The 15,261-nt window shown below is 36.2% G+C and overlaps 1 protein-coding gene across 9 annotated transcripts in view; it reads right to left on the minus strand.

Annotated features, from left to right (window-relative positions):
- NSD3 (nuclear receptor binding SET domain protein 3) overlaps positions 1-15,261 on the minus strand; it is a 53,407-nt gene that overhangs the window by 16,764 nt on the left and 21,382 nt on the right. For 8 of the 9 annotated variants that reach the window (XR_010886533.1, XR_010886534.1, XR_010886535.1 and 5 more), the window contains exons 8-15: positions 12,624-12,724; positions 10,136-10,181; positions 9,417-9,547; positions 8,719-8,847; positions 7,854-7,980; positions 7,250-7,447; positions 6,466-6,636; positions 2,014-2,163 (exon numbers count right to left, since the gene is read on the minus strand). Coding sequence is in view for 6 of the 9 variants with exons in the window: in XM_067312373.1 (XP_067168474.1) it covers positions 2,014-2,163; positions 6,466-6,636; positions 7,250-7,447; positions 7,854-7,980; positions 8,719-8,847; positions 9,417-9,547; positions 10,136-10,181; positions 12,624-12,724 (1,053 nt within the window). In the remaining 3 variants the exon portion in view is untranslated. The remainder of the gene's footprint in view (positions 1-2,013; positions 2,164-6,465; positions 6,637-7,249; positions 7,448-7,853; positions 7,981-8,718; positions 8,848-9,416; positions 9,548-10,135; positions 10,182-12,623; positions 12,725-15,261) is intronic. The other variant, XM_067312375.1, reaches the window with a different exon arrangement.

Raw genomic sequence — 15,261 nt, forward strand, 5'->3', positions numbered from 1 at the left:
CCCTTAGCAATCAGTTAGTGTGCATGAAAAAAACCCACAGCCTATAGGTTGATCAATGCTTTTCTGTACCAACAATGTTACAACATAAAAAAAGAATCGTAATGATGTCTGTCTATTCTTTGAAAAGTTTACCTGTATGAGCACTGTAAACTCACTTACATAATGCAGAATGAGACACCACACAAGAGCTCTCCCCGTGCCCAAAGCTCCCTTTTTACACAAAGGAAATCTGATCACAGTGTGGTTACGATTACTTCTTAAACTTTATACTCATTTGGACAAAAGCTCTTTTGGCTGGCTTATGTTCTGGCAGATGCAGCGATTGTGGAGAGCCACAGCACATCTCCAAGCCATCCTGAACAAACAAAGCAGCCCATAAACTAGTACTTGTTAATGTATATATCTATATATACACATATATTTATATATGTGCATGTGTGTATATATCTGTGTGTGTGTGTGTATATATATATATATATATATATATATATATAAATTTAAGAAGTTTTGGGGTCCCAGACTGAAAAACTGGGAGAGATTTGAGAGTATTTTATGTGATTTTTGACCACACTATCAAAAGAAGTGTGAATGGTAACTTTCAAACATTTATCAGAAAATTTTGTCCACCTATAGACTTTCAAAAATGTCATTGCATTAATTGATTGTTGTATATTGCAATAAGCATTCCTTAAACAAATCAGTGACACAACCAATACTGTATTTCCTCTGCTAAAAAACATAATAAAATCCAACCATTCGGACTTTCCAGAGCTCCCAAAACCCACAATAAAGTTTTAACTTTTAAAATAATTTTTGCAAATGTTATTTCAGAGGAAATACAGACCCAGCATGAATTATTGAAACAATATCTAACACGGTAAAATGCCAAGAGATGCAAAACCAAAAAAAAAAAAGAAAAAAAAAATCAAACACAATTTTCAGTGCTAAGCAAGAGAAAAAGGAAAAAAAAAAAGAAACTTTGCTCTCAGGATGCATTAGTAAGATATTGTTCAAGCTAAGCAGAGGGCTCAAAATAATTTTTGTTTTCAGGAATTAGAGAAACTACTGAAAACCATCAGTCTAGCAGCATTCAAAATAACCTAACTTTAGGATGGTTAATTGGGCACCATTTCCGAACACTCCTGGGGAATCAAATTTCTGTGGGGAAGAGAGTATTACCTCTGAATGTTTTTTACAGACAATGGAGTCTCTCTCCATAAGGTATTTTGAGATGCTACAGCATTACCTGCACCAGCGTAAAATTATCTACTTCTCCTGGAAAAACCCTGTTCTGTCCTAGAGCTGGACACTTTTCTTCACAGGACAGCGACCCTGTCTGCTTGAGACACAGCATCTCCTGTCACTCGTATATGAAGCATTGCTTCAAGAAATTAGTCGTCAGTCACATGAGAGAAAGGAGCACCAGCTGTCCCAAACTAATCCAAGTGGAACACGAGGCCCAATGACTGTAATAGACACATACACAGGCAAAACCTTACTGCCTTCGTACATCTTTGGATTCCCTCTGGAATGGCGAGAATACCAATCACTGTTCAACCTGAAAAATCCTTTATTCTCTCAGGGTTTGCATAAGCTACCTAAAAGATTTGAAACAGAACATCCCCTCTTCTTCCTTCCGTAAAATCAATTTAAGAAGCTGTTGGTTTTTACATCATCCAGGTAAGCACTGAACTGCAACAATATTAAGCTCTAGTTGGCTCCTCTTTGTATTGTTCTGCAAATAGCTTCTCTAAAGTTAGAATAACCCAGGTCAGCTACAAAACGATTTAACCTCTGGCAAGGAGAATTTAGTGACAGTAATTATTTTAAGCCCTTTTATAATAAAAAAAAATTGCCAACAACATGAACACACGTTCACAATAATCAATGAGTGAAGTTTACTAAAAGCAACAAGTGGTGCTTGACAAGCAGACATTTCTTGTTTGATTTAAAGAGAAAGAAATAATAGAAAAAGCGAAAGTAAATTAAAGAGAAGGAAACTATTTTGGTTACCTTTCTCACATTTCTTTTTGGAAGCTGACGAAGGAGGAGGAATCATAGGTAATTTCATCAACTCAGCACGATTTGATTCATTCAGTAGGTAGTGGGACTTATAGGCATATGAACTGAACATGGGGTCTGAATGATCCTGCACTACCAGCCCTATACGAAACAAACAGAAAGAGATGAGTTGCAATGAAACTACCCATGATTCCATAAAGGAGAAAATAAAATAAATCAAATGAACACCTATAATGCATATATATATAAGGGTGAATGAAAAAAGATAAAATGAAGAAAAAGAAAAGTCTGACAGAAAAGGTTTCTTTACTAACAAAGAGGATATGTGTCGGAGAGACTAAATTCAGCTCTATCTGGAAAAACCTACAATGAATAAGCCATTTCTAAGTGGAATTTCAATTGTGCTTTTAGCTTTAATCTGTACATTTATAGAAAAGCACAAAAAAGGCATTTGATTTTAATGCTGTGTGAACCACCCTCCCTCCCAAATGAAAAAAGTAAGCCAATTTTAAGAGTTGAGTTATAATGGTCACTGCATCAAAGGTAATACTGTTAGTTAGGGCTACAAAGTGAAAAAACAAAGACGTATACAAGGCCTCACATAGCTGAAAAAACTCACCATCCCGGTTGCTACAAATCTGATCTCTAAGATTTTACCTAAAGTATGTGTTTTGCCTTTATTACTGCATTGAGGGGGGAAAAAAAAAACCAACCAAGGGGGAGGGAGGTGTCAATTCTGCAAGGCACCACAGGCAAAAGAATGGATGAAAAGTCCACCCTCTCCCATTTAAGTAAAGCTCCACCAACTCTGCAATTCCACAACTATCAAATTAAACACTTTGCAGCAGTCAAGCACATCCCATTCTGTTTTCCCATCTGCTTTCACTTCAAATGATGCATGTGTGCTTTTTCTTGTCTTTCTCCACAAAAAGGAGTTTGCTGGATCATAGCACACTTTCCACATTGTTCCAAAGAGTCAGGCAGCCTAAAGCCAGAGAGCCATAGCTATAGCTCAGAAGTGTATGGTCAGTAATTCAAAGGAACAGCATAGCAGTTGAGTCCCAAGAAGCAGGAAAGATGAGCTACCAAAATAGCCACAAATTCTTTCCCTTGTGAGACAGAGCTGAATGCTATAGAGAAGCTTTTGAACTGGGGTGCCCAGAAAATTGGTATAGGAGAAGGGTGTTTGGCTACCTGAAAAGCCTGTCCTCAAAGGGGTTCATAAAACAGGAATCAACTTACAGGTATGACCTATACTTATACAATTATGTGAAACAGAAAGGGCTCAGCAAAGGATATTTCAGGATGTGAATTCAAAGTCTTAAAGTATACTGTATTTCAAGTATCTGATGATAAGCAAGTTTTAACTATTCTACAGGTATTCTGATATCTGCATTTCCTCACTTTGTATTTAGATCCGAAACATTATGGAGTTTCTCCTTCTAACATCAACTAAAACTTATCAAACAACCTTTCTCACATACAGATGCCCAAGTATTTCTAAAATATTAAGTTACCCATTTCTTTCTGAGCAGGTATTCTCAGTGCTCCTGCCACAGATGCTGTCCTCACCTTATTTCCCTCATGCTGACCACATATGACTAGAGAGGACTCAGGTCAACCCATCCTGCAGGAGTTTGCTAAATGTAAACCTCACAAGCTTTCTTCGGTGAAGCACACTGGCTCCTGATTCCAGCTATGACTAGCAGAAACAAACCCCCCAAAAATTTTCTAGAAGAACAAGTACATAGTTGCTATAAAATACATGGGATTCAGTCAGTGCTAGCGGTTTGTAACTCTGAAAGTTCTCTGAACTAAGACTCAGTGAATTATACAGGACTGGAAATTCCATCTGCTTGGGTTCAAAGACTACTTATATTGCCAGGAGAAAATACAGACTTCTGTAAAGTTCAGTTTCCAGTTTGAGGAAGTTAGATTTAAACAGAATTACTAAAACAATGTCAAAAAAAGAGAACATTTTCTTCTGCAATTCATTTGTTTTTTAAAAATAAATTCAGGTCTGCATCTTCTGCAAGCATAAGATTCCCTTACTATGTAACCAGATAATTTAATTCAGTTTTGGAATCCTACTCCTAAATTCTGATTTCTGTGCCATATAATAAAATGGATGCCAAAGAGCAGATATACTTTTTCAGAAAGTTCTTAAATAGGTCCTGCCCAACAGAAGTAGGAGGCCTCTATTTTATGCCTTTGGGTACAGAGTAGGCAGTCAAAACTTGGACAAAAAAGTTCAAGAGATTCACCTTCATAAGCACCCATAACAAAGTACTGCAGATTTATAACCTAAAGTTATAAAGTTCTTCTATGAACAAAAACGCATCAGGATACTCGGATCTTAAAAGTCAGCTTCAGACATCTTTGGTAGCTGGTCACAGGGTTAACAGCACAGCTTCAGGGAAACTTACTTAACTGTTTTGTATCATGCAAAACAGTTTAGTACTATAGCTTACAACTGTGTTTTTAAATTGGCAGCAAATAAAATGAGAAACCAAATTCTAGAAGCCTGTCATTGCTTTTCATTCATATTTTAGTACAAATGCAGCTTTCATAATTGAGATTAATGATGTTCCAGTTTTTTGCATCAGCACAGTTCTCTAACAGCTAAGATTCCATCACCTACCTCATGTACAAGCAGAACAAGACATCATCCTACGATACAGAATTCTTCGCATTAATATTTACAGAGACAGACTAAAGCAACTGTTGGACCTTGTAAAGAGAAATTTGTAATCTGACATTCAAATCAGGGAAGATCCACAGAAACTGGTCTGTCATACACCCACATCTGACCTTGATGTCAGACTAACCACAGAAAACTGAGATAAAAACATAAAACCAGCCCATTGGAAATATGGAACTTTTCTACCTACCATAGAAATTGTTTTTAATAATTCCACTCTAGCTCAAGACAACAAACACCTTCTTTCCCCATCCTGGCATTTGGACATAACTATTAGTTAAACTACTAACGTTGAAGGAGAGACATTTGTTTTTCCTCAGATAGCATTAGTATTTGATACAGAATGCCTGAAAGCATCTATATGCTAACAGAATGTTAAGTCAAAGTTTTGGCTAGCTCTATTTCAAAGACACAGCAATTATTGTGAACAGCATTTTGCTGTTCAAACTGTGCATTTGTACATGCAGTAATGCTGCCAACCAAAATTAAACACAAGATATATGTAAGGCTACCTAGAACCCTGCAATAAAAGAGCATAAAGACACATGCAATGTCATAAATTTGCATATGTGCACATTTATGTAATGCTGTGGGACTCATTTCACATATATTCTGTTTTGGGATGGTCCCAAAGTATTCAAATGAGTCCACAAAAGGACAAACACTGTGCCATGTTGTAAACACCTATTTACACATTCTGAGGAACTTTTCTAAGGCTCATTCTAAAACTTACTGTTTCCCTCTGAGCTTCCAGATGCCATTTCTCTGGAAAAAACTGTTACGTTTTTAATGAGGATAGACCTTTATTAAAACTTGATCCTCTGTGATGGGCTCCTGGACTACTTGGAAATGAAGAATGGGAGGAAGAAAGGAGAGAGGTGGAAAGGAAATGGTTCTGGCACACATCTTTCCCTTCCTTCTCAAAGATTTTAAATTATTAATCTGCTCTTGAAAATTCAAGGCAATCTTTCTGACACTAAACCTCCAACTGAATGAACACAAGTAGACTCAGGATTCATCATATATTTCCACTCCTTACTAGTGACTTTCCAAAGCTGTTGAAAAGAATATATCCAATATAAAGTATTTGACATACTGTGTAATATAAATATTACTACTCAAAAACCTAATCATGACACTTCTTTGATTCATCTGAGAGAAAAAAAAAAAGTGTGAATAAAACAACTGATGCCCCAAAACTTTTCAACCTGTTATCTGGCAGAAGTCAAATGACTGAAGAGCCATAAAGGGGGGGATTTTAGCATATGGAAAAACTCAGCATAAAACTTGTTTACATGGTATTGTAAGTGTTTTTCTTTCAAAGTTCTCAAATGTGATGGTAGTTATAAATTAAAATGAATTCTTCTAGCTCATGAGTAAATCCTACCTTTTGGACTTAAAAATTTAGATAGTTTTAAGTTTGTAAGTGGTGAAGGAATCCCATTCCACGTAACAGACAGTGAATAAGTAACACAAGGCTCTGAGCATCCACTTTTTCCCACTGGCAACACAAGTATGCCTTCTCAGCACCTATAGTTGTTTCTGAACACTGATTATTAAGGGCCAAAATAGCAAGTGGAAGTCTAACAAGAACAGTTTACTATACCGAAAAAAAATCAGAGGAAGCACTAAAATCCAAGTAAGAGCCCCAAAAGGTATTTTTATGAAATAGATCATTTTTAATCACTAAACTGTACAAGTGACCATAAAACAGACGGGGAAAAAAAACCAAATGTGCTCACCTCTTGCACAAACGAAACAAAAGCCTACATTTACAGCTGATGAGGAGTGATTCCTTTTGGAATGGTTACTACAGATGAGAATGTGGGATGACACAAACAAGCTTCCTGCAGCAATACAGCCATCTCCTGAGTGATAGGCAATGGGACATCTGAAACATCTCACCATGCGACCTGTTTAATATAAATGCAGAAAAATGCACCATGTCACCCTGGAATCAGGATATGGTAGAAGACACCACACAGACAGATGCAAGATTGATTTTTATTCCAATCAGAGCACCAGATTAAAGAGAGACATTTACATCTTAAAAAAAAGATCACAGAAGTTTAGAGTTAACTTTCACTTTAAAGCTGTGTTGAAAACAAAACAAAAAAACCCACTATGGTTTTAACCATTGTAGAGTCTGCTTGTTGTGTTTAAACATTTTGGTTTGCTTCTAAAAGGATTCTTTCCCTCTGAAAAATAACTGTTCTACAGGCCACTACCAATTATCTTTTTTCAAAGATTCCTCAACCTTGTACAACTAACCCTTAGCTTACATCAAACCCAGGTATTCAGCAACTAAAAGATGACTAAATGTTACAGATCCAGGTACACTTAGAAAGAGGTTTCAAGCTGCTAGCTGTTTTCCCTGGTTTTTTAGATTTACGTTAATGACATCATTAAGAATGACCCTTTGTTCCTTCCTACATGCTGCATTACAGAGGATAAAATTATATTCTTTGCTATTGTGAGGATGCATTTTAGTTTCCTTCTACTGTTCAAATCCAGCTGTGCTCTCACCTTTACTCGCTTTATGAATATCCTTATCCACTGAGCAGGCAGTACAGCAATGCTGCGGGCAACGGAATCCTCGCGACTCGAAGAGAGCGGTGGCAAACTTGCGAACACAGGCCTCATGATAAAATTTACCGCATGTATTGACAGAACAACGCTTCACGTCTTTGCCAGGAAGTTTGCATGAAAAGCATGTATGTTCTCCTTGTAAGAAGAGCAATAAAGATGACCAATTGTAAATGTCAAATTTTTTGAGATTCAGATCTCGCAAAAAAAAATTCTGAAGCGAATAGAGCCACATTGGTTCAAGCAACACAGGCTCCTTTCCTTAAAACAGGAAAGTCAGTTACTACAGTCCACAGTAACTATATAATTGGTGTTAACAAAAAAGTCCCTTATTCTGATTATACCCTGAACAATGTATTACTTGTTCTCTTACCAGGTGCTTGTCATGTAGGAAATGACAATTTGGCCTCAGAGAATAAAAAAAAAAACCAAACCCACACCCAAAAGCTATAATCTTACTATCTCAATTTGTTCTGACCAGAATATGGCTCCTCAGAAGAGCAGTAAATCCTTCCCCGTTTTTCAGACATGGGAACACATTTACCATTTTTACACTCCATGCAGACGAACTTCTCATCAGGTATTGACTTCAGGCCTAGACACTCCATATGAAAGACACCGCAACACTCGCCTTCGCAGGACACCAGAGACTCACCGGAACTTTCGCAGATCTTAAACAAGCAGACAGCTAGTCAGAGAATAAAGGGTATCTGACATACTTAAACGTAAATGACTACCAGATGTTAAACCAAACAAAACAAAACAAAAAAAACAAGCAAAAACAACCACCACCTCCCCAAACTGGCTGAAATCTTTTCAGAGCTATGATAAGGCAGGAGAATCGGCCTATGTCCCAGGGCAACCTGACAATATCTGTGGGATGGAGACAGTCACAACAGTTATCGGATCTTTTCCCCTTAACAGTGAGAGTCCATCCTTTAATGGATAGAGATAGAGTTACTACAGGATCCATCCGGACTCCTACTTTTCTTACAATTCTAAAGAGCAAGAGCAGCTTTTCCTTACTATCAATCAGGAAACTGATCAGAAAATTCCAGTGTTTTCCTCTCCAAACTACTAAAAAACTCTCACTGTCCTATTCTGAAAGACTACCTCAAATCTTCACATGGAGCAGAAAATGGCATTTAGTTTTTCTACGTATGTTAGCCAGTAGAGATTAGACAACATATCTGAACTTTCTGGCATGTTGAAGGGCTTAGGAATCATCTCTAGTGCATAAAAAAGAAAAAAAATAAATAAAAGCCTTGATATTTCCATCTAAGATGTCAAATTATGAGACATGGTTAAAATAAAGTGGTATAATTTGAAAAAAGAATATCAAACCAGATTACTGTCAGAAATAGACAATTCATCTTTAGTGTACATTTCTTTACAGGACTGCTGCTTACCTGACAAACAGTGTCTTTTTTATTTGTTCCAGTTCCTCTCCTGGATAAACTAGAGTCTACTGACTGCACATCGGAAGCATCCGCATCGGCAGTAGCTGATGGGCTGTCTGAACGTTTTCCAAAACTACCCTACAAAAACGAAAAAATCCAAGGCACTCTAAACCAAGATACTTTCAAAGGACAGTCACACTGTGAAATAAAATATTTAAGTCATGACTGACTAAAAGATCAGTCAGTATGTTAAGAAAGCCAAAGTTCCTTGAAAATTACTGAACTTCACTACAATGATAGAAGAAATGCTGCCTTCTGAACACATCTTTTACTTGCACAAGCCAAGAAAATAAAGATGTTCATTTTACTCTTTCCAGCCACCTCTCTGTTTTACACCAAGATAGAGCAGCATCCCCCAATTCCCAATCTAACAACTCTCCAAAGAGCAAAACAAGTCAGTGATCTAAACTGATATGTTTTGCTAGGCAAAGGAGTAGCAAAATTTGTAAAGGAAGATGGTATCTTTTTTATACCAGTATAGGGGGGATGAAAAATAAAAAGATGATGCTTTATTTTTTAGACAATAAAAGACATGAGATTTGTAGGAAATATATCTCACAGATTTAGCAATATGAAAATGAAGAGTCTATTATACCACTGATCAGTTAAACATGCTACAGTCTCTGTGAGAAACAATATGCCTTTACCTGTAAATCATTAAGTCCTCTTGAGTCAGAGTCAGATGTATCTCTGTAAGCTGAGCTAGTCAGTTCTACGTCAGTTGAGGCACGACTCCTTTTCTTTAAAGGTTTACAGGAATCTGAAATCTCGCTGGCACCTTAATACAACGTACTGAAATTAGTCCTAAAATATGCTCTCAACTTTTTTTGTTAAATAAAGAAAAATTAAAGATGAGTGACTGCCTGAAATGTAATTATTTGCTACCCTTAACATTCAGTTTGTAACTTTGATAATAATTTAATTCTCCATGAAAAGCTAATTAAATGAAAATCACTTTAGGATGATCTTTTGAGAAACTTCTGGATATGCTGACAAAGTGGAGGAGACTACTAAATTGTCTCTAACAGAGTATAAATCCTTAACAGATTACCTCTCCATCATTCATCTTTAACACACAGCTAGGCAAAGGCATCATCATTTTCTTTCTTTCTTTTTTTTTTTAAATAAGTAACCAGTCCAGAAGGAGGAACTAAACTTACACCTATTTTCCCAACTAGCATTGCAAAAAAAACAAAATAAGCACCAAAAAAACCCACCTCACAAGAGAAATTAAGATCAATATTTATCATAATGATCATCAGGAAGCATTAAGACCTCTGTAGTTCATACGGACTGAAAGCCATTAACAAAATATGATGAAGGGCCAGCAAATTTAACAAAGTTTATTATTAGTAAATCAACTCACCTTTCTGTAATCCTGTCTTCACTGCAGTCAGTGGTACCATTTCAACCTGTTTGAATAGGAAAATCCATAGTTAAAAAACAGAGGAACTTTTTTCCCTAGTATTAAAAAGAAAACATTTAAGTTTAAGTGATTAGTATATCTGAACTCAGATGTAGTCTGTCATCCCCTTCTTAGTGTGAGCCTTCTGGTCCTGTCGGGACTTAATCCTAGCTGCCTATGCTGAACACCAGGAGACAAGGCAGCCATACGTTCACTAGCAAGGTCCTTTCCAATTACTCCCTTTGTGCATGAAGATGACAGGAAAACTTTATCCGTGTCCAGCAGGCAGGAGCGGGGTTCATTTTGGCAGCCAACATTGATGCTTTTGTAAAACCCCACACCTGTGTAAGTACAAGTTTTACCTTAACAGGTATGACACTCAGGTTAGTGAGACACTTAACGTATTGCCATTTTAAGGCACTTCCACCAAGCATGCACTCTTGAGCTTCTGGGAACATAGACCTTTTCTCTGTATAGAGTGCTGCAAGGCCCACAAAGATGGAGATATGGACTTCGTATAGAGCATTGCAGAGCTCTATACAGCTGGAAACTCAATGTCAGTATCAACTTAAGCAGATAAGTTTATGATCTTGCAAAAGCACTTCAAGTTCTTGATCCTATATCAGAAGGATAAGTTTAGAAACTGTTCTGCCAATGTACGTGTAACGTGAGAATTTGGTGACTGTATCATAATTACAGAAGGAAGTTGTTTCCTAAAGTCCTGTTTTTAAGGTTAAGAATTACAAGTTTGTTTGTTTTTTAAACAATGTGGTTACATATGCATGTAGAAACACATTTAGTAAATATTTAAGGATTATTCTATAATTTTTTTAAAAAATATTTTATTTTGTTGTACAATAGGTAAAAACATACAATAGAAGGATTTGTATAGGATACATTTCGTAATACAAATATAAAATCTAAACAATCACTTTTATTTCTCTACTACTCACTGTAACAGTAGCATTAACATTTTGTTTTTCTCATTAATTGTACTCGTTCCAGTTATAATTTTATACCAAGTGGTTGCAGACTAATTTGGGAATCAGTTGCAAGAAAACTTGACTTTGGGTAACAAATATTGTTGCATAATTGTAAGAAGTTAGTACTTTTTTTTTTTTAATATAACTTAATACATTCAAGGTTATGCGCATTACAGTGCATCTGTGTTTAAGTTTTAGTCATATACTTTTCCTGAGAAAAGCAATTTAATGTTCATAGTCTTAGTTAGCTACATAATATAAGCATAAGCAAAGCTAACTGGGATCCATGAAGTTCATATTGTTGGTTCTTATACCTTTGTTAAATTAAGGAACATTTATAAACATAAAATAACTCATTTGAAAATAGGGAGGCTGCAACATCTCATGACGAGAGGTTTAAGGGACGTCAGATATCCTACGCCCAACATTTAAGTTGCTTTAAAGTTTCAGCAAGAAACTTTTAAAAGTTAGAACATTCTTCTGCTGGACGCAGAAGTAAATGCTATAGTATAAAAAGAAAAACAGGAAAAATAAAAAAGCAATTAGGTCTACCTTCAACCTCTGAAATGAATGAAGTGCAAAAAATAAAGTGTAAAGGGCAAAGAATAAATTAGAATAAAACAGATAAAAACAATGATTTCCCCTTCTCATATAAATATTTAGCCTGACCGCCCCTTTTTAAAAATGCTTGTTGGGAAAAGCTGTATTAGGAAACATTTTTATATAAAATTCTCAGGTTTCAAGTGGAGAGACCCTTAAAGAGGGAAAATTGAACATGTAAGGAAAAGAACCAACAACTTTGACAAACTTGTTAAGAAAGTGTATTCAGTATTTAATGTTAAAGCACGCCCATCCACTCAACTTTCCTATTCATTCCCAGATTTATTTTTTTAATTAAAGCAACAACATTTGTCTGTCTGAACATCCAGATTAAAGGAATGCCCTGTACATGTTAGATCTACTTAAGGAAAAAAATGTATATCCCAGAAGATCTGTTTTGCTGATGTCTGCCAACATAAAAGTCAAATTATTCATCTTTAAGTTAAATCATTCTTAGAGTCCATTTTCAAAAGTGGTCAAATTAATCAGTCTAATTTCATTTGAAAAACAAAACCTCAATACAAACCAGCAGCTAAACCAAGAGCAAGAGGAAGGAACCTGGTGGCAATTCCATCAAAGAAATTACTGAAACAAAATCACTTTGCTCATAACAGAAATCTCAAAGTAAACATGGCATGTTCATTAGGAGTCTTGCATCATTGAGTTCCCATTATCCATAGCCTGACTGATACTGTGAAGATGCCAGTAGCAGAGTCACAGCAATGGTATTGACAAGGGGATTTCATGAAGGATAGTCCAAAACGAAACCCGATGGGGAAAAATGGAGAAAAATAAAAAGGCACCAATATAAGCCACAACATTTATGAATACAATATATTTTAACTCTCTACATGGAGGAAGCCAACCTGCTCCTTTTTGATCTTCTTCTTTGGCACAACTTCAGTGGATTTCTCAGACTCTGAGCGGGTTCGAATCGATCTTCTCTGTTGCTTCTTTTCTACAGAACCTGAAGAAGGAAAAAGGTTTCTATTATATGATTCCTTCTACTTCAGAGTTACAGTAAGATGTTGAACACGAAGTCAACAGATAAAGTAACGAAACCAAGACTTTTTTCCTCTTTTGAATGTTTTATTTTTAAATTCAGTTCCAAGCTATTTGCCAACTGGTTCTCTGGTTGCAGATAACACATTTTGATTCCATAGGCAGAGAGGCCAGCTTCAGAAAAAGACGCCAGTAACAGAACAAATGGAAAGGCTGGAATCCAGTTTAGGGCAAACAGTTTTTCACAACACAACTCTCATAGTCTTCGCTTTGGTTAATTTTTAACCAAATAGTCCATCTTTGGCGTTTTTGGGAAGGTATCCACGATCAACTTCTTGAACTAAAACATGCTAGAAATTTCAGACACAAAACAGCTTCCAACATTTCACTCTCAAAAATACAGTTCTGTGCCCCTGCTTTACAGTGAAGAGGATAGTCTTCTGTGAGAACTCTAGCTATCACAAAAACTTAAATCAGAAACCACGTTGTAACACGTGCCATGAATCCGAAATCTAAACACTTGACTAAAGATTTCAAGAGGCAAAAAAAAATTCAACACAAACAGAAGCAGTTATCATGATGTGTGCTATTGTAATAAATGATACTGAATACCAAGTTTAAAAAATATATTACCATGGAAAGCAAACTCAGATTAATGAATGTTATTATGGTGTTTCAAGAGATTATAAGAGCTATTGTTTTGGGGTTTTTTGGTTTTTGGGGGGACAACTAAGGTTGGCAAAATCAGAAGACCCTTCTATGCTACAGTATCTCCAAAAAGGCCAGGTTGAGAAACGTACACAACAGTTACACAATGTGCAATTTTTGAAAGAAAGTACACGCAGAGTTGTACAGACAGAAAACTGAAGTTCAAAGTTTTAAAATTATCCTTTATCAATCATTATTCTTCTTTTTCAGTTTTGAATGTTTTAACTAAAGAGGACAAGACTGATACTTTCTATTCTTCCAAGTAAAAATACAAATCCCTAGGACCAGGAATTAGCTTACTGTACCAGATACACTGTCAGAAGTTGAAAGCCTTTGTCTTGTTGTTGGGGTATAATATATCTAGAGAGATAGGCAGACTTTAATCATAGACTGAAAAAAAGCCTTTCAAAAGGACTCTAGAAAAAAGTTTCATTTCTTCCTTCAAGCATCTTGATTAACTGGATGAGCATTTTTATCAAGGTTACACGCAACATGCTATGGTGCATAATTCTCAGTAATTAAACTTTCTAGTTTAGAAAGTCATTCATTTAAATTGGTGCGATGGAAGTTTACAAGAACTGTATTTCTGGGGAAAAATGTTTAATTGCTTTTCTTCAAGGGAAACAAATTTAACAATATGCTAACTAATTAATATCAATGAATTATTAATTTTATTAGTAATTAGTAACTCAAATCAAAATCCTTTATGTTAGAACCTGTATAACTTTGGTTCCAATGAGCTGCATCCATTGAACTACACAAACTTTGTGTTATCTACTACAGATCTCAACATGAAATCTAGAAGCTATCTTTTGTCACCTTTGAGTTCAGCCAAAACTCTCTGAAGCAGCTAAAAGTCAATTTTGGGCAAGTGTGACCAGGAAGTTCAGTTAATCAACAATGCCTTTTCTCCCTATGTTCCTGCATAGTAGTAAGGAAATTAAGGTGCAAGGTCTGTTTCAGAGGAGAAACTCTACGATCATTGCACTCTATATTGGCCAACAGCAAGATCAATCAACGCAACAGGCATATTTTTTCCTTTGCCTACTCTCCAAGAACTCAATGCATCACCTCCACAATGCTCCTATTCCATCTTCACGCATATTTTGATCCAGAGTTTCAGAACAGATTTCAGACCAGCAATCTACCTCACTGCTGGTCAAGTCAGGCCAATCCTGTTTCAGCTCTAACTGGAGACCAGAAGCACTACAAATTCTCATAGCTGTTTTCTTATCAGATTTCATGTTACAGAATTATTTTCCCAGCATTATGGAACTCTGTATATTTAACTGCAGGTTATTAATAAGGACTCCCAGAGTCATTCTTTAAAATACTTTACCGTAAAGGTATTCTGAAGTTCCGGTGACCTTAAATTTGAAAAAAGGACTTCGCAGTTATGTTCCATGAGAGGGGACCAATAACTGTCTGGACTTTGGAAATGGCTTTGAAAGTGACTGTTTGGAGTGTATACTGAAGTAAAGCTCATGCACTGTATAGGGTGTTATCAGATGAAGTTTTACGTATCCAAAAAACCTAAGAAAATGAAAAAAGAGAGGCTCAGAATTCTCACCCTCCCTATGTCTGAAGAGCCATTGTGAAGGTGAAGCCTTTAGTTCCCAGGTGAGAGAAACAAAACAGATCACCTCTCCTGCTGCAAGGCAATTAAAGTAACAATTGTTTGAAAAAGTTGAAATAACTACAGTAATTAAAATTGGAAAAAAGAACCACTGTCGACAACAGCAGAGGAAACCCCACTCAAACCAGAAAATCCAGCGTACTCGATGTGTATTGTGA

The sequence above is a fragment of the Apteryx mantelli genome, chromosome 29 (genome assembly GCF_036417845.1).
Source record: "Apteryx mantelli isolate bAptMan1 chromosome 29, bAptMan1.hap1, whole genome shotgun sequence".
NCBI classification, from domain to species: Eukaryota; Metazoa; Chordata; class Aves; order Apterygiformes; family Apterygidae; genus Apteryx; species Apteryx mantelli.